Below are 24675 nucleotides of genomic sequence, written 5' to 3' on the forward strand. Positions count from 1 at the left end.
GAATTAAGAAAAAGGAAGTGAAGACTTTAACTACTTCTGATTGGTCAGACTGATGACATGTGATTAAGCCTCCAAGAATGATTGGTGGAGACAGTTGAAGGGGCGGGACTTTTTTGAAAATGGCTTTAGTTGCAGCTAAATCGCGGTACCGTCATTCTTATCAAAATGTCTTTCATAGAATCAAATAAACACAACGAAAAAAGTATTTTATGATCTTTCATATTCCTAACTACTCAGTGTTTGGATGAACACAGAGCTGATATCATGGAGATGGTAAATGTTTTTATATCAGTTAAGGGTCATTCCCCACGGCACACTAGAGTGCATCGGCACACTGGTTGATAAACACTGGATTATACCATCTTATCCCCCAGATGAAATCGTTTAATGGGCTGTAGTGTTCCCGCCCCTCTAGTCTCCATGGCTCATAATGTAAAGGTCTATGCCTCTGGCAGACCGATGCGTTACAGCTGAGACTTTTAGAAGTGAGAAGAAGGAATCACAGCGGCTGCAGGTTCTGGTGTCTGCATGCAGCTTCACCTCTGCTGAGTCCAGGCACACGGGTCTACAGATGAGGATCTATCCTGTTCCTGCTGAACTCAAAGACTTTCTATGCTCCAAAGAGAATTGAAAATACTGCTGACTCACACATACTAAACTGAACCCACTCCTCATAGACTCCACCCACTCCCAGAGTTCCCCATGTCATGTAATACCAGGATTCTTTGTTGACATGACATGTTCTAAGTTCAGATGCAGAGGGGGTATAGCGCCCCCAGGTGTCCAGGTTGATGGTTTGAGTGTGGAGATTAGCTTAGTCTTAAGGAAGAGGACACTGGAAGCTGCTTTCATCCAAAGTTTATTGTTTCACCCAGCAGTCGTCCAGAGAAGCACAGAGCTGGAACACAGACATGTTTGTTCCATTCCCACACATACCCGGGTCCTACAGGCCTGCAGCAGAGGGGCGTGGCCCTGTCAGCCCCAGGACTACCAACCAGCACAGAGGAAATGTCTGACAGTCTACACAAAAACATCATTAGGAGGGGGGAGGGGGAGTCGCTCTTCCACCATCAGCTGACAACTTTCCTGAGAAGTTCTCATCCAGTCAACGGGCAGCCCCTCCGGGTCATTTCTGCCCCTTAGGTCCAAGCTGAGATCCATCAGATCCCATCTTAATTTAATCACCTAAAAACCACGAAGGATGTAAACAACCTGAGTGACCTGGGGGGGTCGGATCAGGTGTGTTTCCTCACAACCAAACGGGTTGCAGCACCTCCAGGCCCGGACAGGTGAGGACAGTCACATGACCACACTCGGACCGTCTCTGTAGACGAAGGCTGCACATTTCCCAGAACCGCTTAGTCCATCCATGGTGAATCTCAAGGTCACTGAAGGTCAGGTAACTAGAGCCAAAACAGCCACAGGCAAGAGGACACTTGTGAAGGACATGATCAGCCGTAGAGGAGGCCCGCAACGACCAGCTTCGTCCCCAAAGCCTTCCTAAAAGTTTAAGGTGTGGTTGTCCTTCCCCCAGCACAGTTTCCTTTGTTCTCCTGAAATAAAGTCATTTTAAACAAAGTCCTGCTTGTCCGTTAAACTCGACTCTGCTTGTGTTAATGCTCCTGGTGAGACAGGCTGATGATAAAAAACTATGAGAAAGAGAACGGTTCACATCATACCAAAAGCCTGGTCACATGACAACCACGTTCTATTCAAAGAGGAACCCAAATGAACGTGTGATCTGTTCACAAAGTGCCTGGAGGATCAGGGGGTCTGTGGGGCGCCCCGGTCTGTCTGGGACGACCAGCTCTGCAGGGTCCTGGAGGGCCAGAGGAGCTCTCTCTGGCTTAAAAAAAGGGAGCTGGTAGAAAAGTTTTAACGTTTTGACGTTCTCTGGACATTCAAGCTAAACTGCTGAGACTTGGTTTAAAGGGGAAGGGCCCAACAAGAAGCCCTTTCTGCCAATAATCAACGGACCAAACTGTAAACACCACACCTGCTGAGAGCAGAGATGCATCGGACCAGAACCCCAGAACAGAACTGAGTCCTGTCTTTAAATAGATGGGGGTCTAGAGGGGTCTGTACAGGACACACCATGAACACGAATGGGCTCAACTGGGAACGGCCCCTGGGCTGCAGATGACTGACTGCTTGAAGCTGTCGGAACCAGCCGTGGGTCCGAATCCAGCGGAAGGTGGAGCGGGCGCTTCCCCTCCCCCCAAGGATCTGACGGGTCAGAATGGGAGCTAACAGTCGAGACAGCCGTACAAACAGGACAGACTGAAAAGCTGCAGGAAGTTCTATTCTATCAGTAAAAAAGCTGGAAACGTGAGTGGAGGTAAACAGAACCGGGTCACTGGATCAGGAGGTAGAGACCAGAAGAGAGCTGCTGTCCCACAATCCCACAAACGCATATGCACTCTGAGAAACAACGTGCACGCCCACACAGGTTCGGCTACTGTGATGCGTGACCCGGGATCAGCTGTGCCTGGATAGAAGGGGCTAAACCACAATCCTGAGGGCGGGCGTCCCGTGCAGATGAGGATGAAGAACGGACCCGGCCTCACGGCTCAGATGAGGATGAAGAACGGACCCGGCTTCTCGGTTCAGATCCCGCAAACCCAGTTGAGAGGATGCGACCAGCAACGAGTGGCACTCCCCCTCCCCCTCATCCCAGGGTGCCCTGGGATCCGTTAGAGGGTTCCGACGGCTGCTTAGGACGCAGCTTCTCACCAACATCCCAGAATTTCCTACAGGGGGGGTTGGTCTCCTTGGGTCTCAGAGCTTCAGCATCACCTCCACCCCTCCCCCACACAGTCTTGGAGCATGGCCGAGTCCGTCTGCCCCACAGCTGAACGCCGTGAGGTGAAGGGGTGTCGACAATAAGCCCCTCCTGCCAGCAAAAACTCAGATGTACCTAAGATCACGTTTTAATAAAATAAGGGGTCAGTAGCACCTACCAGCACAAAGTTACAATCGATTGTCTTCAGAAGTTTACAGAACCACTGCAGCAGACGCAGACAGTCGGGGGTCCAACTCTAGGGGAGCTCAGTTTGGGAGGGTTTTCATAGATCCATATATTTATATATATTTATATATCTATACGTGTATCATAGAACAGTAGTCATACAGTCCCAATGCAGTCTTCCTTTCTTTACCATGTCTCCTCACCTGATCCATCAAGAATCATCCATTCTTCAGAGTTTGGACACTTTCTGCTTCTTCAACCATTTTCAGTCAAGTCCTTACTGTTTCCACTGTGGGAGGGGGGGGGGGGGGGGGGGGGTTAAGACTACAAAAAGGGTCTGGAGGGTTTTTGTTATCTGCTGGAAGGACCTCAAACAGCAGATTGCAGTGGAGAGGATCAGGAATGAGGACCAGACTAAAAATGGGTGAAAAATGCAGAAAACCTGAAGAAGTCCTGACCAGCAGCTCGTCAGAGGAAACAGGAAGGTCTGGATTTCTGCAGGAGAAGTGTGTTTAACCTGCAAACCTCTCTCCTTTGGTCAACCAAACCCCAGTCCTCTCTGGGCAGAGCCAGTCCAGTCATTCGCAGCAGGATGCAGGTTTTAGTGGCTTTCTTCATTTGGCCGTGGTGTCCGCTCAGACACGGCGGGCTGTGAGTCTTGCTCTCCAGTGAAATGCTACGTAGAAGTCAGACGATGCTTCCAAGCGTCCTTGCTTTAGGTCAGCAGTCGGTCTGCGGAGAGGGAAGAGGAGGAGCTTCGGCGGCGCTCACTCCCACACCAGCGGCGATGGAGGCATCTCCGAGGGCTGCGCCACCGTGGAGCTGTTCACAGACAGACGAAAGTCAGACCCCATACCAGCCAGAACCGTTCACTGTATAGGAGAACTGGACTGAGCGGCCCCTCCCCCCTGGGGTTCCAAACAGGAAGTACCCACTGGCTCCAAGAATGCAGAATCCCATAGACCTCTACAGATAAGTAACCAGCTGTTCCTCAGTCATTCTATTGGTCAGAAGAACCGTTCCTGCTGCCTTGATATTCTTGCTACCTTTCTTATCACGTTCCTGCTAATCCTGTTTTCTATCATGATATTTTATCTTTATGGAAGTTATTCAAGTTCTAAACTAACCAATCAGATATCTCTGTGATGGCATATGTCCCACCTAGAAGAGTCAAAGCTTTTGACTGACAGATTCATGCAGTCCACTAAGTGTTAGGGGGTGTGGCCTTCCAACAAGCTCACTCCCGATTGGTGAGAGTGGTTACCATAGAAACAATGGAACGACTCGGACCAATCACGGCTTACTGACGTCGTCTGGCGCCAACAGATGGGCGTCCGTATTGTAAAAAAAATGATGACAAATTGCCTTCAAGTTGGAGTTTTCTATGGCTGAGGTCCCAGTTGGTCCAGTTCTCAGATACAGTCAGTGTCCTGAACCTTTCCCTATGGTTCTGATCATACCGGTTCCCTTCAACCCACAATCCTAAGAAGTCTTCAGCAGATCTAGCTGCCGTTTTTCACACTGCTGACATCTTCACAATCTACTTGACCTTAAAATAACAGAAAAGGATTTGTTCCTAAAGGATTTGTTTAGCTCATTTTGGTAGCTTCTGGGTTTTATTTTAGCGGTAAACTATCATGTGATCGAGAAGAGCGCCTTGGCCTGCGTCAAGAATGACATAGACGGACGGAACAGAGAATCGGGCAATTTTTCAAAATAAAACATCTTTCAGATTCCGAAATTAATAAAATTGAAGTAATGTAAGTTATTTATTCTTTCTCTGCAGCCCGGTCCCAAATGATCCAGGGACCAGTACCGGCCCGCGGCCTGGGGGTTGAGGACCGCTGCATTAGAGGACAGATCATTACACAAGGTGGGGTCATTTGAAAGAGATAGGGGGAGAACTGAAATCTGCAGATCAACAGATTTCAGGCTACAATAATATACTTAAACTACAGTATGAATATGATTCTCTTTTGGATGAACAGTTGAGTAATTTGCGGTTGAAACTGAAACAGAACCATTTTGAATTTGGGAAAAAGCCTCACTTGTGAGACAATTAAAGGTAGAGCGGGCAAACCGCGCCATCTATAAAGTTAAATCAAGAACAGGGTTGGTACTGAGACCTGCAGGAGATTAACAAATGCCTAGAGAATTCCATTCTGATATCAACTAGAGGATTTGGATCAGTTCTTCAAATCTCTCCTCCACAATTGAACGCATCTTCGAGAGAACATTTAGATTTAGCATTTGCTGTATTTGAGAGTCACAAGGCCATAAAAGCATTCCCTGCTGGAACAGCTCCCGGTCCTGACGGGCATTGTCCTGAATTTTACCAGGCTTTCAGTAGTTAAGCTGGCACCTCTGTTACTGAGAATGATTCGCCACAATTTCTCAAACAAATCACTTCCACCATGCAAATGTCTGTGTTCTTTTGAAAAAAGACAAGGATCAGAAAAGGATGGTACAGATCTAGCCAACTGTAAGCTTTGTTAAATTATGTTTTAAAAATAACAAAAATCGTAGCCACACGATTGAACCATTGCATATCCCAGATCAAACACCCTGACCAAACAGGTTTTATCTCGGGAAGGTATTCCTTCTGTAACGTTCGCAAAGATCTTATTATTCTATATGCAGAGTGCAAAACTGTTGACGGTGCGGCCGTATCGTCTTTAGATGGCCACAAAGCCTTTGATACAATAGAATGGCCATACTTTTCACAACGCTTGAAAAATTTGGCTGCAATAAAACTTTAATTGAATGGGCTTAAATTTTGTACACAAACCCAGATCTTTCCTTCTTACAAACAGGAACAAATCAGAACCATTCTCTCTGCAAAGAGGGGTGCAGCATGGCCCCCTTGCTGCTTGACATCGCGCTGGAACCACTTGCAGTAGAGCTATGAACCCATCCAGACATCAGGGGCATCAAAGTGGGAAAATAGAGTCTTGTGTGACTCTGTATGCTGATGATCTTTTGCTCTGTCTAGCTAATCCAACGGTTTTCCTTCCCGTTCTTCTGGACTATGGTAATTTATTTGGTAACATCTATGGGTATACAATAAATTGGGAAAAGAGTGATTTCATGTTTGAGGGAAAAGAAATCTCAAGAATTTCTCGACACCTTGTCTTTTAAAGTAGTAAGCAAGCACTTCAAATATCTGGGGCTTAAATTGACAAAGAATCCTAAACATCTTTTTAGACTTTACAGTATTGGCAGAAAAACCTAAAACAATATTGAGGTGCGGAGGACTTTGACTGTATCTATGTTTGTACGTTTTAATGCAGTCAAAATGGTTATTTTACCCAGATTGGTGTCAGAATTTGTCAATTTTTTTGAATGTATGTTTTTAAAAGAGAACTGGACTCTATCATTCTGCCCTTTGAGTGGGACTACAAGTCGCATCGCATCTCAAAAACTCATGTCCATAAATCACAGATAGTGGAGGCCTTGCTCTTCCCATTTTCAAGCACTACTATTGGGCGTCTAAGTCTAGAGCTCTCACCTACTGGAAACACCAGTGCTCCACTAGTGTGAGACAAGAAAACATGCCTTCCTGGTTACAACTGGAGGCTCGAGATTGATAATCTATCACTATGTACGTCTATGAAGACTCTCATTCATCCAGGTGGATTCCATCATAGTAGTAGGTTTAGGGGTTGTCACCAGTGTTGCCAGATTGGGCGGTTTTCCGCCCAATTGGGCGGTTTTGGTTCTAAATTTGCGGGTAAAAATGGCTTTGGGCGGGTATGCATAATTTGGGCGGTTTTAGGGTCTGTTCGGCGGGTTTTTTCCACTCATGAATATATAATAGCGGACTACGTTAGGCTGGGTGGCTGTTGAAGTCTTATGTTCTGAAGCTCCGTGAACGCACCAGGTAGAGACGTTTAATGGGTTCTGTCATCTAACCCGTTGTTGGGGGTTTGCCGCCCCGCCCCTCCTCTTAGAAGTTGCGTTGTTTAAAGCTGACACCGCGGTCGCCTCCCTCCCCGCCTCTCTACCTGCTTTTCCTCTCTACCTGTCCACCTGTTCATATCCTCTGTAGCTCAGAGTTGTTTTCCCCTGCGCTCCTCCAACACAGAGACCGCTAAACGGTGGATCGGCGTCCACGGTCATCATAGCAGCAGGTTGACACGGTAGTAGTCGGGGCGCTTTGGCGCAAGCGCAGCACAAGGATGGAAGAGGTTACACATAGGTTATAGCGGGTTAAGAAAATGAATGGAAGAAGGCCGGTCCGCTGAAGAAATATTCATCGGGTACTTAATCAGTCCAGTAGGGGAAGAAATCTACAAAATCTGTATATTGTTGTTTCTCCCAATCATAGATAGATAGATAGATATGATTGTGCTTTTAGACTGGACAGGTAGCTGTGAAAAAGCCAGTCGAGTAATATCCCCTTTCTACATCTGTTATTTGTGAATGTGTAATTCATTTGATACAGTTGTACAGTGTAATTGTACAGTGTAATTATACATCCACGACAGCAGGTGGCCCAGTTGCGCTCTTATTGCCAAAGTCTGCGTGAGACTTTATAACTTTTCAAATTGCTGTCAGCAAACCCCATGAAAGACAGAATGGAGAAATTTGTCACAATAACAAAGAGAAAGGCAGAGAGAGACAAATGAAAGTCTCCCATAAGCTAGGACAAGAAAAAATGATGAGTCTTCTCTGGCGCTGGGATTCACGGTGACAACAGTGGGAGATGAGGAAAGACCGGTGTGTGTACTGTGTCTGAAATGTCGGCAGCGGACAGCCAACATTTTTGCCAATGGTTGGCTTTCTTAATCTAATGTAAAATTCACAGGGAATTCCTTACAACCGTTAACTTATCTAGTAAGGAACCAGAGAATAAAAATGTACATAGTGAAATCATAGTAGTAGGTTTAGGGGCTGTCATCTGGACTTGGTTTTTATAGTTAGAAGACGTTTCACCTCTTATCCCAGAGGCTTCTATATTTGTTCCAATTTGCCAAACCCCTTCTTCAAACCTGGTCAGTTAGATTGGGCATTCACTATCTGGAAGAAGAAAGGTATCACAACTTTGGCTGATTTATACATCAATGGCCGTTTTGCCTCTTTTGCCCAATTATGGTGTAAACATATTGTTCCCAACTCACATTTTTTCATAACCTCCAATTTATGCATTTTGTGAAACAAAGGTTTTCATGTAGCCATTCATTTTCTGCTACTTGCTCCAGATTCTAAACATTTGATGTCTACACTCGTGGATTTATCAGTGGACTTATCAGTGAAACTTTAGACAAAAGTTCACTCTCGCTCTCCTAATACTTGTTATTGACTCATTCAAATGAAGGTTACACACAGGCTACACTACTCCAAAACAAAATGAAATGATATTTTTCTACTAGTTTGGTAGTCTAGTGATCAATTAACAAATCTTCATCTGAAGCAGTACATTCTATTTTCTCACTTTAATATCTCAGATTCCTTCCTAATCTGAGATATCTGAAATGAATAAATTGATCAATTATGACTTTTCTTCTGTATCCTTGAACTGTAATGCCATGTAGTGGAGGTTATGGAAGCTGTAAAAAGGACGCCCCGCTCCTTCTGGGAGGCTTCAGAGGAACCTGAACTGAAGACTCGTACCTGATGAAGCTTTTGAAAGCAGCAGACTGGGGGTTGATGCACAGCGGCACTCGACTGCCCTTCTGCTGCTCCAACACAAACTGGTGGATGATCTCTGTGAAGAACAGATCTGAGTCAAGCCTCCACCTCACACTGAACTACAGCTTCTGAAAGGCACAGCCTTGGAGACGGTGGATGGAGGACTCCACCTTCTAGATCTTTCCAGAACCTGGGTGACATCCTGGACTTGTTCCTCTTGTTAAAGTCAATGACGGCTGCTGCTGGCAGCTCCCATACAGATTTCCAAAGGAGCACAGTTGTTTGTTGTTCAAAGAAGCATTTCTTCTTCTCTCCGTGAACACTGCTGCTGGGATGTTGGAGGACTAAACCGCCAACAACCGCTAACTCTGTTTAGGTCAGAGGTCGGCCACCTTTGATGCCAACAGGCCGATTTCCTACTGACCAAAACCCAACAAGAGCCACAAAGTCCAACTTCACCGTTTGGAAAAATACACGTTCTTATTTTGAGGCCATTAAGCCTTTTATTTATAACTGAATGATGACAGTGTGGAATTTTCCATAGGTATAAAAATTTTGATTTCTTTTAATTTAAATAGCATACAAATTTATTTCAAAATAAAATACATTCTGAACTAACCTAATATTTTTTCGAAGCATTTGCATTTTTTATTTAAAGCCAAAGAGCCACAATAATGGAATAAAAGAGCCACAAGTGGCTCCAAAACCCTCAGCTTCCAGACCCCTGGTTTAGATTATCACAGCAATTCCTGATCAGTCCAGTTGAAGCAGACGTTAGTATCCCATAATGCTTCTTTGTCCGTTACCGAACTTGAACTCTGGAAGTGACTGAACCTGCAGAGCCTTCTGATGTGCTCATAGTGTCAAAGGTGGGATTATGCTTATACGAGGGGCTGAGGACCACCGACAGCACAGACGTTTTCAGGACCAAACACAAACTGTCATGAACCGACTTCATGCCTCTGAGGGGCAGCGAGCCTCACCTTTGACCTGTCTGACGGAGGTCAGGTTCTTCTCGAAGCCGTCGTCAAACTTGGCGTTGGTGACCGGCTCAAAGTCGCTGGTGTAAACACGGCCGGAGGAGGTGGTGTAGCAGCATTTGCACATGCAGGTGTGGTAGCGCAAGCGGCCCTCATCCAGGTACGGGTGGGCCAAGGCGTCCTTTGCTGAAATCCGTTTGGACTGGGGAGAAACGCATCGGTCTGTCAGACTGAGAGCCCGATCTGCATCCACAGCTGACACCAAGTCAACATTTAGGTTGATTGGTCACTTTTTTGCCTCCAAACAAAACCAGGAAGTTGGTGCATTCATCAAAGGCTGAAAGCTTTTTACTCCAGTTTTCAGTCGAGCACCAAAGAAAAACCCTGAAGAGACAAACTCAAACTCCAGCTGGTGTTACCAGACGTGCAAGAAGGAGAATGAGCGAACAAAAGCTTCCAATGATGATGCTCCTCTGAGATTCAGGGGGCTGCAATGGTTTCCTGTGGCCACCTGAGGTCGCCATTCTTTGTTGATTTTTGTGAACGTTAAGTATTTCAAAGTTTAAGAAAACATGTTTGCCATCACTGGTTCTCAAAAAAGGATTGTTTCACTTTTTCTGTCTTTAAAGGAGACATTTCTTCAGTTCTGCCTGCTGTTGGGAATTCAGATTCTTTTCTGCTATCCACCTACATTTCCCCATCATAGTTGTACCAAGTCATTTAGCCTCTATTTTAAATTGTGCATTAACAAATGTTTCCTCCTGGAGTGGAAGACTTGTTTCAGAAAAATGCTGCAATGATGACAAACAAGAGGTGAAAATCCAGTGTGTGGATCTATGCTGTGAGGAGAACCAGCTGGTTCTGTCTGCCCAGAGGAACCGGCCGCGGCAGACGGCGTGCGCCCACACAAACCGCCTCCAGTGATTCATGAATGAAGCTCATTCATCTACAAATCAGCATGCAGATCTGAGGTGAGACTCACGGGATCAAAGACCAGCATCCTGCAGAGGAGGTGCACGGCCTCGTGGGTCGCTTGGCTCGACAGTGTGTACAGGACAGGAAGCGATGGCTGCACAGAAACAGACAGAGACATCATCGCTGCCGCTGCAGAGCAGGAAGCCAACAGCATTGGCCCGACACTGGGGTGCACCGCGCTGCGGCGCCATTACACACCACGCCCACAGCAAGGAGGCCAGACGGAGAAGGACCGAGGCAGCTCACCTGTTTGTGGGGTCCTCTGAGAATGTGGGCGCGAGCTCCCTCACATGCCGTCCTCATGGCCTCCATGGATGGCGTCCCCAGCAGGTCAGTGATCAGATCCAGCTGCACGGAAACAGCTGTTTTAGCAGCAGCTACTGTGGAGGCTAAATCCCTCTCCTGGTTCTCCTCTCTGCATCTTCTTTCAACACAACATGACAATTCTCTCTGGTCTTCCTGTTCTCTATAAAGTCATATTGATGCCCCCACGTTGCAAACAAAACTCTCCAAGTAGTAAATGAATTTGTTAAATATTTGCCACCAAATACTTTTGCTTTGCTTTCAAAAAATATTTTTGCATTTGTAACAAACATGAGTTTGTAACACACAACGCATGCGTTTTCACATGCGTTGTGTCTCATCTCGCTTTTTTCCTATCTCCTAAAGCAAAAAGAAAAAAATGTGAAAGCAAATATTTCCTATTTTCATTTTTACCCTGGTGGCACAGACATGACTTCACAGCTCTCCTCATGGCTGACAGCGTTCCCTGTCCTTCCTCTGCACATGCTCACATCATCCCAAACCACGGCGGAAGCTGCTCGCTCCTCAACGCTCCATCTGCTCCACCCACCGCTGCTTTGGCGCCACCCACTTTCAACTCACATTCTCATTAGTGTCTGTCTGCACCTGCCCCTACACCTGTCAGTCTGTCCATCATCACGTCATCTTAGCACACCTGTCAACTCTCAAGCTGTCTCTTCAAACGCTCATTTCCTGTCTGAGTCTGACCTCCCACAGCTTCTCCTTCCCTGTCCCCATAGGTCAAAGAGGAGAGCAGCTCCACAGAGACTGCATTCAGCAGAGCAGCAGGCCTGGGCGCTGCCAGCAGCCCGTCCTGAGGGTCTCTGCAGGAGGAGAGCGGTCACCTGCTGAATGGGGCTCTGAGCTTGGAAGAGGATGCGTCTGCCCAGCAGCTCTGCAAAGATGCAACCCACAGACCAGATGTCAATGGAGTTGGAGTAGTGGCGGCTCCCCATGAGGATCTCCGGTGCTCTGTAGTACTGGGTCACCACTTCCTGAGTCATGTGCCGGGACTCGTCTGACTCCTCAACGCGGGCCAGGCCAAAGTCACAGATCTGCAAGACAGCCCCACAGGGCTCTGAGCAAGGACTTCCACTGCAGCACGCAGGAAAAGGTCCCTCATGGTCGCCATCACCAGCAAAAAGAAAACATTACAAAGCGCTGGGCTCAAACCAAAGAGGCAGACTCTGGACCACAGCCAGCAGAACTCCTGCTGCTGCTCATGGTGAAGGACCTTATCTCCACGAGGTTCTGACCCGCTTCTGGAGTCCAGAGGAACACACACCTTCAGCACACAGTTGCTGTTGACCAGCAGGTTGCCAGGTTTGATGTCTCGGTGCAGAATTCCAGCAGAATGAAGGTATTTCAGTCCTGGTGGGTGGAGAGGACAGGTTAGTTTGGCAGAGCCCGAAAAGCTAGACATGACCAGCAGATGAGCCAGAGTCATATCTGTTCCCATGACAGAACATGTAGCCTCTGATGTTTCTTAAAGGAGAACTGTCTGGAGAACAGCAGCTGCAGATGAGGATGTGCAGAGGGCCAGCCAAGGTTCAGGGCGTCTGACCCTCCAGCTGGCCCTGCATGACGGAGGAAGGGCCTACCTCGCAGAATCTGGTAGAGGAAAACTTTGGCGTGGTCTGAGCTCAGAGGCTGTGGAGATACGATGATCTTATGGAGGTCGCTTTGCATAAGTTCAGTCACGACGTAGCTGAGGAGAAGCAGGTTAAGGTCAGCCAACACACCAGAAAAAGACAGGCCGACCGTGACGCCGCTCTGCTTCTGCTTCAGCAGGGCCCGGCGGTTTCCTCACCACCATGTGTGTGGTTTAAAACAGTGACAGCTGACTCAGCGGTTTGGGAAACCTGTGACATGGCAACCATGACTACCAGCATCCCACGTGACTCCTTTTTCATTTGTCCTGACTGTGCAGCTTCTGTGTTTTTTATTAAGTCTTAAGTATTAAGTCTCCCTTTTGACTATGGAAAGAGTAATAATGTACAGCAGACAAAACTGTGTTTAGAAAGAGACTTTAAACATAAATGCATCTGGAGGAATCCCAGATCTAACCTAAGGAACTGCATTTAAAGCAACGGCTATAAGACGGGTTTGAAGCAGAGCTCTGGCCGTCACCGTCACCACAGGTAACCGTTGGCGAGCCCGGAAACGCCGCAGCGCCAACACGCCGACAGCCATTTCAGAAAACGGCTGCTGCCTTTGGAGCAAACATCAAATACAGCCGATCTACGGGAGTAGGCCAAACGGAAACGCCGTCAGACGAACGAGGACGGAGAAACAGCAACAACATGACACTGAAACGGGTTTAGACGGTTTTCAAGTTTAGAACGGTTCAGGGAAATACAATTGACCATGTGTGAGTGTGTGTGTGAGTGTGTGTGAACCAAATCCTGAGTGTGGGGGATGTGCATGACCTCTCACCTGAGGCCACATGACCTCAGGTGAGAGGTCATGCAGACCTGGAAACGTGTGACAACCCCAATCAAAGATCTGGTCCATTCGGAGTCAGATTTATCACTGCATCACTGATACACCCCCCCCCCCGAGGAGGCCTCTGCAGCTGGAAGGATACATTTCTTCAAAGTAGTCGATGTGTGGAGGTTGAAGTACGTCCAGAGCAGAGAGCACCTGCAAACAGAGAGACAGGTAGAAGCACGTCACGTCACGTCAAAGGGAAGACCTAAACCACTCGTATGAGCTCACATTCTCATGCTTAAAGAAACTCAGCATCTTCAGCTCTCGAAACACCCTCTTGCAGGAAACCAGGTTTTGGAAGACATTGGGCATCTTTTTCAGGGCGACTCGCTTTCCGTCTCTGGGGTCGGTCACAGACCTGGAGGAGAAGAAAAGAGTCAAAGTGTGGCACAGCTTCATCCTCCGTTCTTCTGCAGGCTCCTCCTCTGCACACTGATCCTCAGACCACACCCTTCCTTCAGTTCCGCGGTTGAACACGCCATCAGCACTTGAAACACGTCTGAGCCTCCAACCTGCAGAAACGGACCAGTCTGCCAACACCACAGCCAGTTTCAGGCTGGAAATCTTCAGCTCAGTCTCCCACACAGCAGCTGAGTCACACAAACCCCGTCAGCTACAGCGGGTGCTGTGGCGGGAAAAACGGCCCCACACGGGTGAGGAGCCAGCGCAGACAACAGAAAGAGGCGAGACACTCCATCCTCCTCAGGTTCTGCATGTCTTCTATAAAAGCCCGCTGCACACATCCATGTGTGCGTGCTACGGTGTTGATCCGACACCCTGAAAGCCCAAAAGATCAGCAGTTTTTGCATGTGGACACACATCCAGACTGACACTAAAGCAGCCTCATGTTCATGGTGCCATCCTCAAATGTATGGAAGCGATTGTGTAGCATAATTAAAAATAAAAAATAAAAACAGAAATGCTTTTTCATTTTCAAAATGAAGCTGCATCAAATGACTAAAAATTAAATGAAAAATCAATACTTCAAAATGCTTTTTCATTTTCTACTTAAAAACTGCTTATTCTGTGTCATAATGAAAACGAAAATGCAAAGAGGGGATTGCATTTTCATTTTAAAATCCACCCTGACAACATTGTCGCATTATTCAATTCCATTTAGTATTTTCAGAGGGGAGGCACGGCAATGACGTCAGTGCTATCTCCATGTGTCGGCAGCTAACAGACGCAGACATGCTAGGAGCAGTGTAGCTTTGTGTTAGCGGCCTAGCTTTGTCTTCGAACCGGCAGCCGGAACGTGAAGCCTCGTGATCCGAAGTTCTTGATCGCCGAAGGCGGAAATGCTGCTACCATCTGAGAAACTCTAAACCATCATATGAATAACAGCATATTTAGAAGATAGTCTCCTGCAGCTTCGTGCTGATTTTGCTGTTCGATGACAGCTGGATCCATCAACAGCTATAGCAGATTTCATGCTAAACGTTTGCTGGTTGGACCAACACACACTCAGCGTGAAGCTGCAGGAGACTATCTTCTAAATGTGCTTTTTTACAGTTATGATTATTATTAAGGACCTGCTTGTTCATATATTTTTAGATCTGTGCGGTCAGTGCTTTTTTCTTCGCTGCAAGGACCGGAAAGATGGGTTAGCATTAGGCTAATATGTGCTAAAAACATTAGCCGTGGAGGTACTTAAAACTCTGTGCGGGCAATGAGCATCTTGGATGTAAATATGTGGAGATAACATCATCCTTTATTTTGTTCTGGACACCACTGCAAACATAAATTCATACGATGGTTTAAAGTTTCTCAGATCTGCGTAGCAGCATTTCCTCCTCCTGCGCTTCAAAGCTTCCCTGGACTAGCTTCGTCTCCGGGCTAGCGGGCCGTCTTTAGCTTCGAGTTAGCTCTGTCTGAAGCGGGGCTTCCAAATGAGGCTGTGGTCCCAAATTCCGGACCGCAGAAAGGCGGATATGCTGCTATGTAGTCCTGAGAAGCTGTGTGTCATCAGGAGTTCACAACCGTCACAAAGCCGTCTTCTCTGCCACATACACAAAGCTACACTGCTCCTAGCATGAGTCTGTTAGCAGCCGGGCACACGGAGATAGCACTGACGTCATCGCCCCGCCTCCCCTCTGGAAATACTAAGTCGAATTGACATATGTGACACTATTCGCAGGGTGGATGTGAAAATGAAAATGCATCTCCCTCTTTGCATTTTCATTTTCATGATACAGAATGAGCAGTTTTAAAGTAGAAATGAAAAAGCATTTTAAAGTATTGCTTTTTCATTTTAATTTTGAGTCATTTGATGCAGTTACATTTTCAAAATTAAATACCTTTCTGTTAATCCATTTTAATTGTCAAATTAGACATTTCTAAATGAATTTTGCTACATATTTACCAGAGAACTTTTTGAAAATGAAATGTCAAATACCATTTTCATCATCATTTTAATTAAGTGACAGAATAATCAGTGTTGAAAAAGAAAATGAAAAAGCATTTTGGTGGATTGTTTTTTCATTTTAATTTTGAGTCAAAAAAATGCAGCTTCATTTTGAAAATTAAAAAGCATTTCTGGTTTTGACTTTTATTTTTAATTATGCTAAACAATCACTTCCATACAAATGCTGGAGTAAAAGAACCACAGGTAAACTCCCACAATGCACCTGAACCACTGAATGATGACTGGATGGAGTCAAGAATGCTATTTGGGCATTTCTATGGAGATCTATGGAAAATATGGTTTTGGATGACCAATCCTTTTCTCTAAAACCCACAAGAGTGTGTGTGTGTGTGTGGGGGGGGGGGGGTATTTTACTGCCCTCTAATGTTTGAAACCTTCAATGGGACAGAGGTTGGACCTCTTTCCAACAGCTGCCAGTGGGAACACAGGTGTCCTGTTCTCCTGAAAAGGGTGAAGCGAGTGTGGGACTGACTGAGAGGATGAGCAGAGAGAGAGCTGTGGTTCATTGGCTGAGCGTCCTCCTGAGGGCTTAGTGGAGGAGTCTGGAGATCAAGGCCTCGTGAGGAGCACAGCAGGGGGGTAAGAGCCTTTCCTGCCCTGTGTCACCTTCAGCGAAGCCTCAGATAGGATCAGCGTGAGCCACAGAGGTCTGCTGCTTCACAACAACACATCAACCACCGGCCCAGAAAGTAGCAGGGGGGGAAGGGGGGGTCTGCCCACGGACTGGTTGGTAACAAACTATGACACATGCAGCTCTTTGGAGGGGGGGATTCCTCCTCTGACAGAAGCAGTGCAGGTCAGAACAAACACTGGCCAATATTTTCCAATCAGAGCCCCCCCGCCCCCCTGGTCTGAAAACCTGCAGGACGTCTAGCTCTCAGAAAAACAAATATCTTCCTATCCATGATCTATTGAACCCTGAACAGACCTGATTTCAGCTCCATCCCAAACTTCTATCATGAAGCGTTTGAGGCTACAGACCCCCCCCCCCCCCCCAATTCAGGCTCGGCAAACCCTTCACATGTCCAGCACATGGTTGGGGTGGGCGGAGCAGAGTCCAGTCAGGGGGGGGGCTCTACTCCCTTTATGTTTTGCTGGTCAGATCTAGTTTACAGATGTCTGTGGTTGAAACACACTGACGGGGGAAGCTGGAGTTGAACACGGCACCGACATGACATGGAAGACCTGATGCTGTGGAAAAGTGTCCGGCTCATCGGAATGTTTCTGTGTCAGGAAAGAAAAACTACCGGTACATTTAGAACGTAGCAGCTTTAAAGACCCACTCCATGAAAATGCTGCTTTTGGTATCATCGTTGTGAATCAGGAACAGACAAAAAGATTGTTCAGTAGAAAATAGGGACGTAACCAATAACCAATGAATTGATTTCCATTCCTACAATCCAATCAATCGGTCTGTTCGTGGAATTGGCCGTTACCATTATAAACTCATTTCAAAAGGAAATAAATCGATTATATCGTTCTTGGAAAATACCATTAGGTAGGTTGATTTTACTATAACCTAAAAATGACCAAGTGCATCAGCGGACAACACACGTGTGATATAAGTCCATCATTCCAGTCCAATGTGTGGACAGACTTTGAATAAAGTCATGTGACCATCCAGTGTCTAGAATGTTCTAAGAATGTTCACTTGTAAGAACTTTAGGAAACTAACATGTGAATGGATTTGACATTCATTCTTGTTTACTTGTTTGTTTGGACACAGATTTCATTTCCACTTGATGATCTGGAAGAAATCCAAGAATCTGGAAAACTTCACTGTTCAGTAGCAGGAATTTCTGTCTGGAAGTTTGGATGAAGATGATCTGGATCCACTTTAGGTCAGAGGATCGGATCCAATCGGATCGTTTAAAATGAACCAATGTTGACTATGATGACCGACCACAAATTTTTTACTTTCGGCTTGTCCCATCAGGGGTCGCCACAGCGGGGCCACCAGCTCCCTGGGAAATGGAGGTCAGCTTACTCCACACCAACAGTCCCATCCACAACTCAGAGGTGATGAACTCTTGCAGTTTTGCAGAAACTAGGTCCTAGAAAACGACACAGGTTCATGGATTTTGGCTAAAAACAGCATCATCATGATTAAAGACCACTGAGAACACTTTGAAAACAGATCGGAAGACTTTAAGAAACTCAGGACAAAACATTGAGATAAGAAGAAAAATTTCTGAATTTTTCATCATCTGGCAGAGACTCAGGTTTCACAAGTTAAGCTCCACTCCGCTCCAAGAACATTGTAATGCGTTTTACCACTAAAAGCACATCCGAGCTGAACGCATCGTAAACTCTGCATGTCCATCCACTCTCACAGCAGAAACAGAGGAAGCCGCAGACATCTCTGGCCTTCCTTTCTGCTAAGAAGACCCTTTCAGCACAAACATGGCGGTGCTCGCATGGATCCACAGCAGGCGTCCACAATTCCAGGCCTCCAGGGCCGGTGTCCTACTGGTTTACCAGAGACCTTCCCTTATTTTCTGCTGATTACCTGGATCAGGTGTGTTTAGCCAGTGAGTAGCCTCAATGGCAGGTTGGTTGGAAAACATGTAGGACACCGGCCCTCGAGACATGGATTTGGGGAGCCCTGATCTAAAGAATGAACCGAGCAACATCGTACATGAAACTGCACAAACGCTGACACATTCCTCCCTCTGTCGAAACCACCGCAGCTTTTCCTGTTTGTGGTCAGGGTTGGTCCTCCGTGGAGGTGGAGGACACTCCCTTCTCACCACGTCCGTGAAACAAACAGCGTTTGGGCCACGGCAGATCCAGCAGGCATGCACCAGAAGCAGCAACCAGAGGACATGGTTTTCTGCTGAACTCAACTGTGCTCAATGCACAGGCCAACTTCAAGCTAGTGACCCAGTGCTGTGGGGACGGGATCTTTAATCCCTCCTTCACGTGCAGCCTCAGTACTGGATCAGCCGGCTCTGCCAGGAGATGATCGGCAGGAAGCTGAAGTGAGGAAGCTTATTCTGGCTTTTTCATCGCACACAAGACCTAATGGCCTCATTATTCAGGATGACACGCTGACAGAAATATCTCTGCAATCATGCTTCCTATTCCCTCACATGCTCTCGTTTAGCATGTGGATGCAGATGAAACGGCTCTCCATGGCTCCAGTCGTCTTCATGTCAGCCCGGATTACACAAACGTCTTCCCTCACAAAGAAAATCCAGATCTTTCTTACAGCGTAGCTTAAGGATCCACTCTGATGAAGACTGAGTTTTTGACAGGTCCTGCTAACATTTTTCTCATATCTAAAGAAAACTGTGTTTCTGAGAATTTCTTGATTTAAAATTGCAGAATCAGAAGCAGTTTGAAAAAGATTGTATATGTTACATAAAAAATACACGGAGCGGGCCATCAGCTCCCCGGCCAGTTCTGATCATCCACCTGCAGACAGACAGATCCACGAACGTCTTTGTTTTCCTCTGAGCTGGGATCAGGATCAGAACTGGACAACTGAATAGTTCCAATATTGATCACCATTTTTGTAGGATTTTATGTTGGCTGCATGTCCCATGATTACAGACCCCCCTGTTCCCCTCTCTGGCTGTCCTCCCCCTGACAGTGGCCTACATCGGGGGGTTGTGTCAACCACATTTTCCCACCTCAACACCTTTATCCAGATCTACAAACGTCCTGCTCTGTGTCAACGACCAGCGACTGCTGGCTCCTGCACCCTGCAGCACGTGGAGGATGAAGGATTCAGACCTGATGATGGCGGAGGGAGGCATTCAACTCTGCAGGACACCAAGATAACTCACAGCTTTTTCCTTTTTTAAGTATTCCTATAATGCAGGGCTGGCCAATACCAGTCCTTGAGATCTGCAACCCTACCTCTCTTCCAGATCTCCCTGCACTTCTTGATGCCGATTACCCGGATGAGGTGTGTGCACTCAATCAGAACATGGAAACACCAGAGATGAGAGAATCAATGAGCATTTGTCAGATTAAATCTGTGGGTGTGTTCAGATAGGAACAGTCCGTTGGTCTGGATCGGGTTCTTTCGGGATAGTTCACTGATTCAGACTTTATTTTGAACGTCTGCATCAACGTCAGGTCCAACACTTTACTTTGGTCCGGGGGGGGGGTCGTGCTGCACGGCGGTTACCGAGGAGACGACGGCTATGAAGGTACAGAGAAGTGTCTGTGACATATAACTGTCTGAAGCCATGTGGATCACGTTCAAAGTTGTTTTAATGAGCCCGCATTCATCAGACCACGTTTCAATCAGTTGCTGTGTCTCATCGTTGGTCCATGTTTGCCCGCGGCTGTCTGTTTACATCCCATAATGCCCGGCTGCAGTGGCCTTTTTGGTCCAGATGTTCTGATCCGAACATGGAGTCTATTCAGACTGATGAGAACCGGAGCTCAGAACCGAGACCACCTCCAAAGATCGGTTCCTGGTCCCGGACCAGGGTCCGCTTGGGTTTATCCAGACTGAAAATTTGTTCTGGATTATTGTCATTATTAACAAACTCTGGTTCACCTTAAGGAACCAAATGTGTCCAGTCTGAAAGCACAGTTTACATTCAAACCCAATGTGTCGTTAAATGAGCTTCAGTCAAAGGAACAGAACCAGTGGCTCCTTCAAAACCCTAAATGTTGTGACGGGGTTTGGCTTCAGCTGCCTGTCATGGTCTGGAGAGTGCACGGTGGGCGTGCACATGCTTCTATTTTACCATGAAGCGCTGTATGATAGTTTCTGCTTGTCACACTTCCTGTCATTTCAGTCAGACACAGACGAGTTTTGGGGATTATAGAATATGTCTAAATATAAACTAACCAATCAAACAAGGAAACTTTAAATGATCCCAGAAGTATTTTTCTCCTATGTTCTGATGGTTTGTTGTTAAATAAAGTTAAAGTTAAAAGCTAATCCTCGATGTTTTGTAGAATTACCAAAGCCATCTCTACCATCATAGTGTCACGTCATGCAACTAAATCAGGATGACGAGAAACAAATGGGCTCAACACCGTCATTGTTGACGACAGCTTCTCTTCCTGTGCAGGGCCATGGGGGCGCTGGAGCCAATCCCAGCTGTTACAGGGTGACAGCAGGGCCCATACTGTACAGGTCCCCACTTCAGAACAGGGATCTGTGTATGCATTAACCAGCAATGTCAAACCTGTATACAAGTCTTTGTTGGGTGGATGGTTTGGGAACTATAGATTTGTTCTATTGTTCCTTCGAATCTCAAAATCTGCCATATTTAGATATGTGCATTTATGGAAATGTTCAACATGTTTGTTTCCATGTTGTGTTTTTAACCCTTTAACACAGGAACTTTATCTTACCGTAGACGTTCCTTCGATTACTCTTCAACCATTTACACAAAGTCCTTCCAGGGATTCTTCAGCAGAGAAAAGCCGCCACGGGCTGATTTGCAATACATTTTAGCAGTGAAGTGCTTTCACAAAACAACATCAGTCAGCTCATTACATTTCCAAGAAAAGTGACTTTGCACCTTTGAGCAACAATATGCTTTCAGTAAGTGTTGCATAGCAGCACAAAACCGATACGAGAAGCTGCTTGTCTCCGTATCAGCGTCAGATGATTCACATTGATTGAGAAAATGGTCCAACAGTTGCGGGACGCCAAAAAGCGTGGTTTACTTCGGTGTCAACGGCGACATCTCCAGAGTTAAAGGGTTAACTCAATGGTCATTTATGAAACTATGTGAGCAGTCTGAGTCCACAACAATGAAGTTTTGTCTGTAAACGGTGTAGGACTCAAAGTTGCAGGCTTAAACATCTAAATATATATTACTTTTGTTTACAGATGACACATTATCATTCCACTACCTCCGTGCCTCGCTGAAAGTATGCCGATTCTGGCTACAGGAGGCAAATGGGGGAAGACCCGCTTGTTTTGCTTTCCTGTAAAGTCTGTTTTTCCTTTGTTGTTGTACCCTCCACCAGTTACCCACCGCTACACGCACACACGCATGCACACACACACACACACGCACGCATGCATACGCTCCATGTAAACACAGAGCTAAAAAACGTTCTGTTTCCAGAAACAGAGGAATGGTCAGGGTACCCCTCAGAGAACCCGGGTTGGTTTTGTGCCATGGCTTTATCCTCTTCCTGCTGTCAGTGCTCCCCACCATTACCTCCCTCTTTTTTCCCTCTCACTTCTACCTTTTAGTTCATCTCTCAATATTTGATGAAAACTTTCTGGCTCCAGCCTCAGACTAAGTCAATGTGCTAGCTAGCACCTGATGGATTTTCAGAAAGGTAGCATTTGTTTGTTTATTCTATCAGAGGTCCAAAGTGCCTGACACCTCATCAGAACAACTTGGTGAGTCCAGAGCATGAACCAAAACCAAAAGCCAAAACCAGCAGGAACTCAGGTCCAACACCCGTTTCAAGAACCTGGGGGAGTGATGACAGGCCTGTGGACACTTACCAGACAACCCCAAATGCTCCATAGCCAATGGGCCGGTCCGGTTCAATGTCCAGCTGCTGTTGGAGGTGATGAGAGTTCTGCTGGTGCTGGTGGTGGGCTTTGACACCAGCAGCAGCCTGAACCTGGGCAGGAGCGGCGGCGGCTGCCGGCCCAGGGGCTTGTCCGGGGGCGGGAGAGGGGAAGTACGGCTGCTGCTGGCCGGGGTTGAGCATCACCGCCGCCGCCGCCGCTGCGGTCGTGTGCTGCTGGACCGTGTGCACGGCCGCAGCGGAGCCTGGGTGCTGCAGGTGGTGCTGGCCCGCGTGGTGGTGGTGGTGGTGGTGGTGGTGCATGTGGGGCGGCGGGAGGTGCTGGAGCTGCTGGTGGTGGTGATGGGCAGCAGCCACTGCCGAGGAGCCGCCGGGGTAAGCTGCCATCATTTTTGGAGCATTGGCGGCGGTGGTGCCACACAGAGCCATCCACCTCCTGAGGAGACGAGGAAGGTCAGCAGACACTCAGCCAGAACAGAACCAGAACCGCTGAGGATCCAACATGAGACGACCCGCTTCAATGACAGAGGAGGGGAAGTCTGTGGAGCATCGTGTCAACGACCCACTTCCACGCTCTAGAGTTCTCAGGGATTCAGAGTAACAGAACCCGAACCCCGGTCCAGGAAGACAGCTGGCGGCCCGTGACGGCCCTCATGAGGCGGCCTCGTCCTGACAGCAGCGGCCTTGGTTACATCACATGCCGCGCAGCCGCAGCTTCATCTCCCGCATCGCGGTCCAGCGTCCACGCGCTCTGGATCAGCACCGGAAGTCCTCCCACCGAGCAGCTCTGGCGGTTCAGAAATGTTCGGCGCTGTTCCGAACGGACTTTTCTGCTCTGAGCGCGCAGGAAGCTACTTCGCGGTCGGAGGTGAACTCCGAGCTGGGGGTCCGGTGCAGAGAGGGTGTCTCCCGGCCCGGGAGCACGCCGCCCCCATCCGTTCCACTCAGTCACACGGAGCGGCGCAGGTCCACGGAGGTTCGGAGCGGGGACGGGGCCGCGAGCATGACTGGGGTTGGCAAAGCCTTGAAGTCGGTTTCTCAAGTTCGGTCCGTCCGCCCGCTTCGGGTCGGTGGCCCACAGGTGCTCATGCAGCGGGACACGTGACCCGAGCAGTTCGGTGCGTGTGAACGCGGGATGACCCAGCTCCGCGCCGCGCGCCGCTCAGCCTGACAGCCCGGAGCTAGCAGCAGCTCGAGCCGCGCGCCGCATCACGAACCCAGCTCGAGGGGGAACCGCCGCTGTCGCACCGACACGGACCCGAAACTCCACAGCCGAACCTCCGCGGTCCGGACCGGTGGAGCTGCTTTCTGCTGATCGATTACCAGGAATCCAGAGGCAGCGCTCGATCCAACATGGTGAACACAATCTGCGCTAATCGGCGGTGAGATGAGACCCAGCGAGCAGCCAATCACAGGCCGCGCGGCAGTGACGCAGACGAAATCTCCCCGATTGACAGGCAGCTCAGCCAATGGCGGCCCTCCAGCTGGGGTGACAGCAAGGCTGAGCGGCGCTGGGGGCGCCCGCTGATGCCCCCCTTCCCCCCGCTTGAATATTTATCTTTGTGCTGATGGAGACAGTTTCCTGCAGGCCGGTGGATCATCATCACCCCGCCTCCTGTTGGTCCGGGACAAACCCGTCCAGAGACGGGACCACTGAGTGAACCTCTCCTGGACAAACCTGTCCAGAACCCAAGGCTTTTCACTGAAAAGTTGACCTGAACAGAAGTTCCAGTCAGGTTCTAATGGATTCTCTTTCTACTCTAAGCTTTTAAAGGAAGTGATCACATTAATTTGACAGGTTTTAATCCAAAACAGTCCGGTATGCTACACCCATACAGGAGGCTGTTTTCAGTCAAACCAAATGAACATGACACCATCCACCTACCAGACAGAAATCACTGTTCTGTATGTCAATACAATAGAACAAGTCAGTGTTTGATTCAGAAAGGTTGACTGGCTGCCCACTCTTTGAAACCAAAGCAAAGGTTATGGTTAAATAATTTGGAGTTTCTGAAAAAAACATCCTTATAGGTGATCCTAAGTTCTGTGTATTTTCATTGTTGTATTCATTGTTGTTTAACAGCTTCACATTTACACAATAAATGTCGCACATTAGAAATCTTTAACTGTCCACACTAGACAGAACGATGTGATAGTTGGGGATCGTGAAGGTGGATAGAACATGCGCTACTTATGACCAAGAGACCAGAAGGAACACAGACGCGATGCACTGAAGGCTTCTTGATCAAATAATCTTCATTGAACTCTTTTATAACCTATTAAATGCCCATAAAAAACAGAGCTGTGAAAAATCTGACATTAATACTTTACAGATATTTGGTGTAGAAAGTAAATCTAGCCACAGGGGTTGCAAGCCAGTTGCCTCTGTGCCGGTCCCAAGCCCGGATAAATAGAGAGGGTTGCGTCAGGAA

At 47.5% G+C, this 24675-nt stretch overlaps 1 protein-coding gene across 1 annotated transcript; it reads right to left on the reverse strand.

Annotated features, from left to right (window-relative positions):
• Positions 1-842: 842 nt before the first annotated feature.
• nlk (nemo like kinase) lies at positions 843-23611 on the reverse strand. Its single transcript, XM_023961338.1, has 11 exons — positions 22215-23611; positions 13576-13705; positions 13445-13500; positions 12459-12565; positions 12143-12228; positions 11703-11912; positions 10801-10902; positions 10562-10648; positions 9583-9781; positions 8582-8675; positions 843-3790 (listed from the first exon to the last, which is right to left on the reverse strand). The coding sequence occupies exons 1-11, from the start codon at positions 22670-22672 to the stop codon at positions 3736-3738; spliced, it is 1584 nt and encodes a 527-aa protein (XP_023817106.1). The 5' UTR covers positions 22673-23611; the 3' UTR covers positions 843-3735.
• Positions 23612-24675: the final 1064 nt, after the last annotated feature.

This window comes from Oryzias latipes, chromosome 13, assembly GCF_002234675.1.
Source record: "Oryzias latipes chromosome 13, ASM223467v1".
Lineage (NCBI taxonomy): Eukaryota > Metazoa > Chordata > Actinopteri > Beloniformes > Adrianichthyidae > Oryzias > Oryzias latipes.

What these genes read in the sequence shown, in the direction of transcription:
- nlk (XM_023961338.1), bottom strand. Translation starts at nt 22,672, where the DNA reads ATGGCTCTGTGTGGCACCACCGCCGCCAATGCTCCAAAAATGATGGCA. An exon ending in GGAGCATTTGGGGTTGTCTG is followed by an intron (nt 13,706 to 22,214) that starts GTAAGTGTCCAC and finishes CTTCTCCTCCAG; the next exon opens with GTCTGTGACCGACCCCAGAG. An exon ending in CTCAGAGCCCCATTCAGCAG is followed by an intron (nt 10,903 to 11,702) that starts GTGACCGCTCTC and finishes GTTTCCGTGCAG; the next exon opens with CTGGATCTGATCACTGACCT.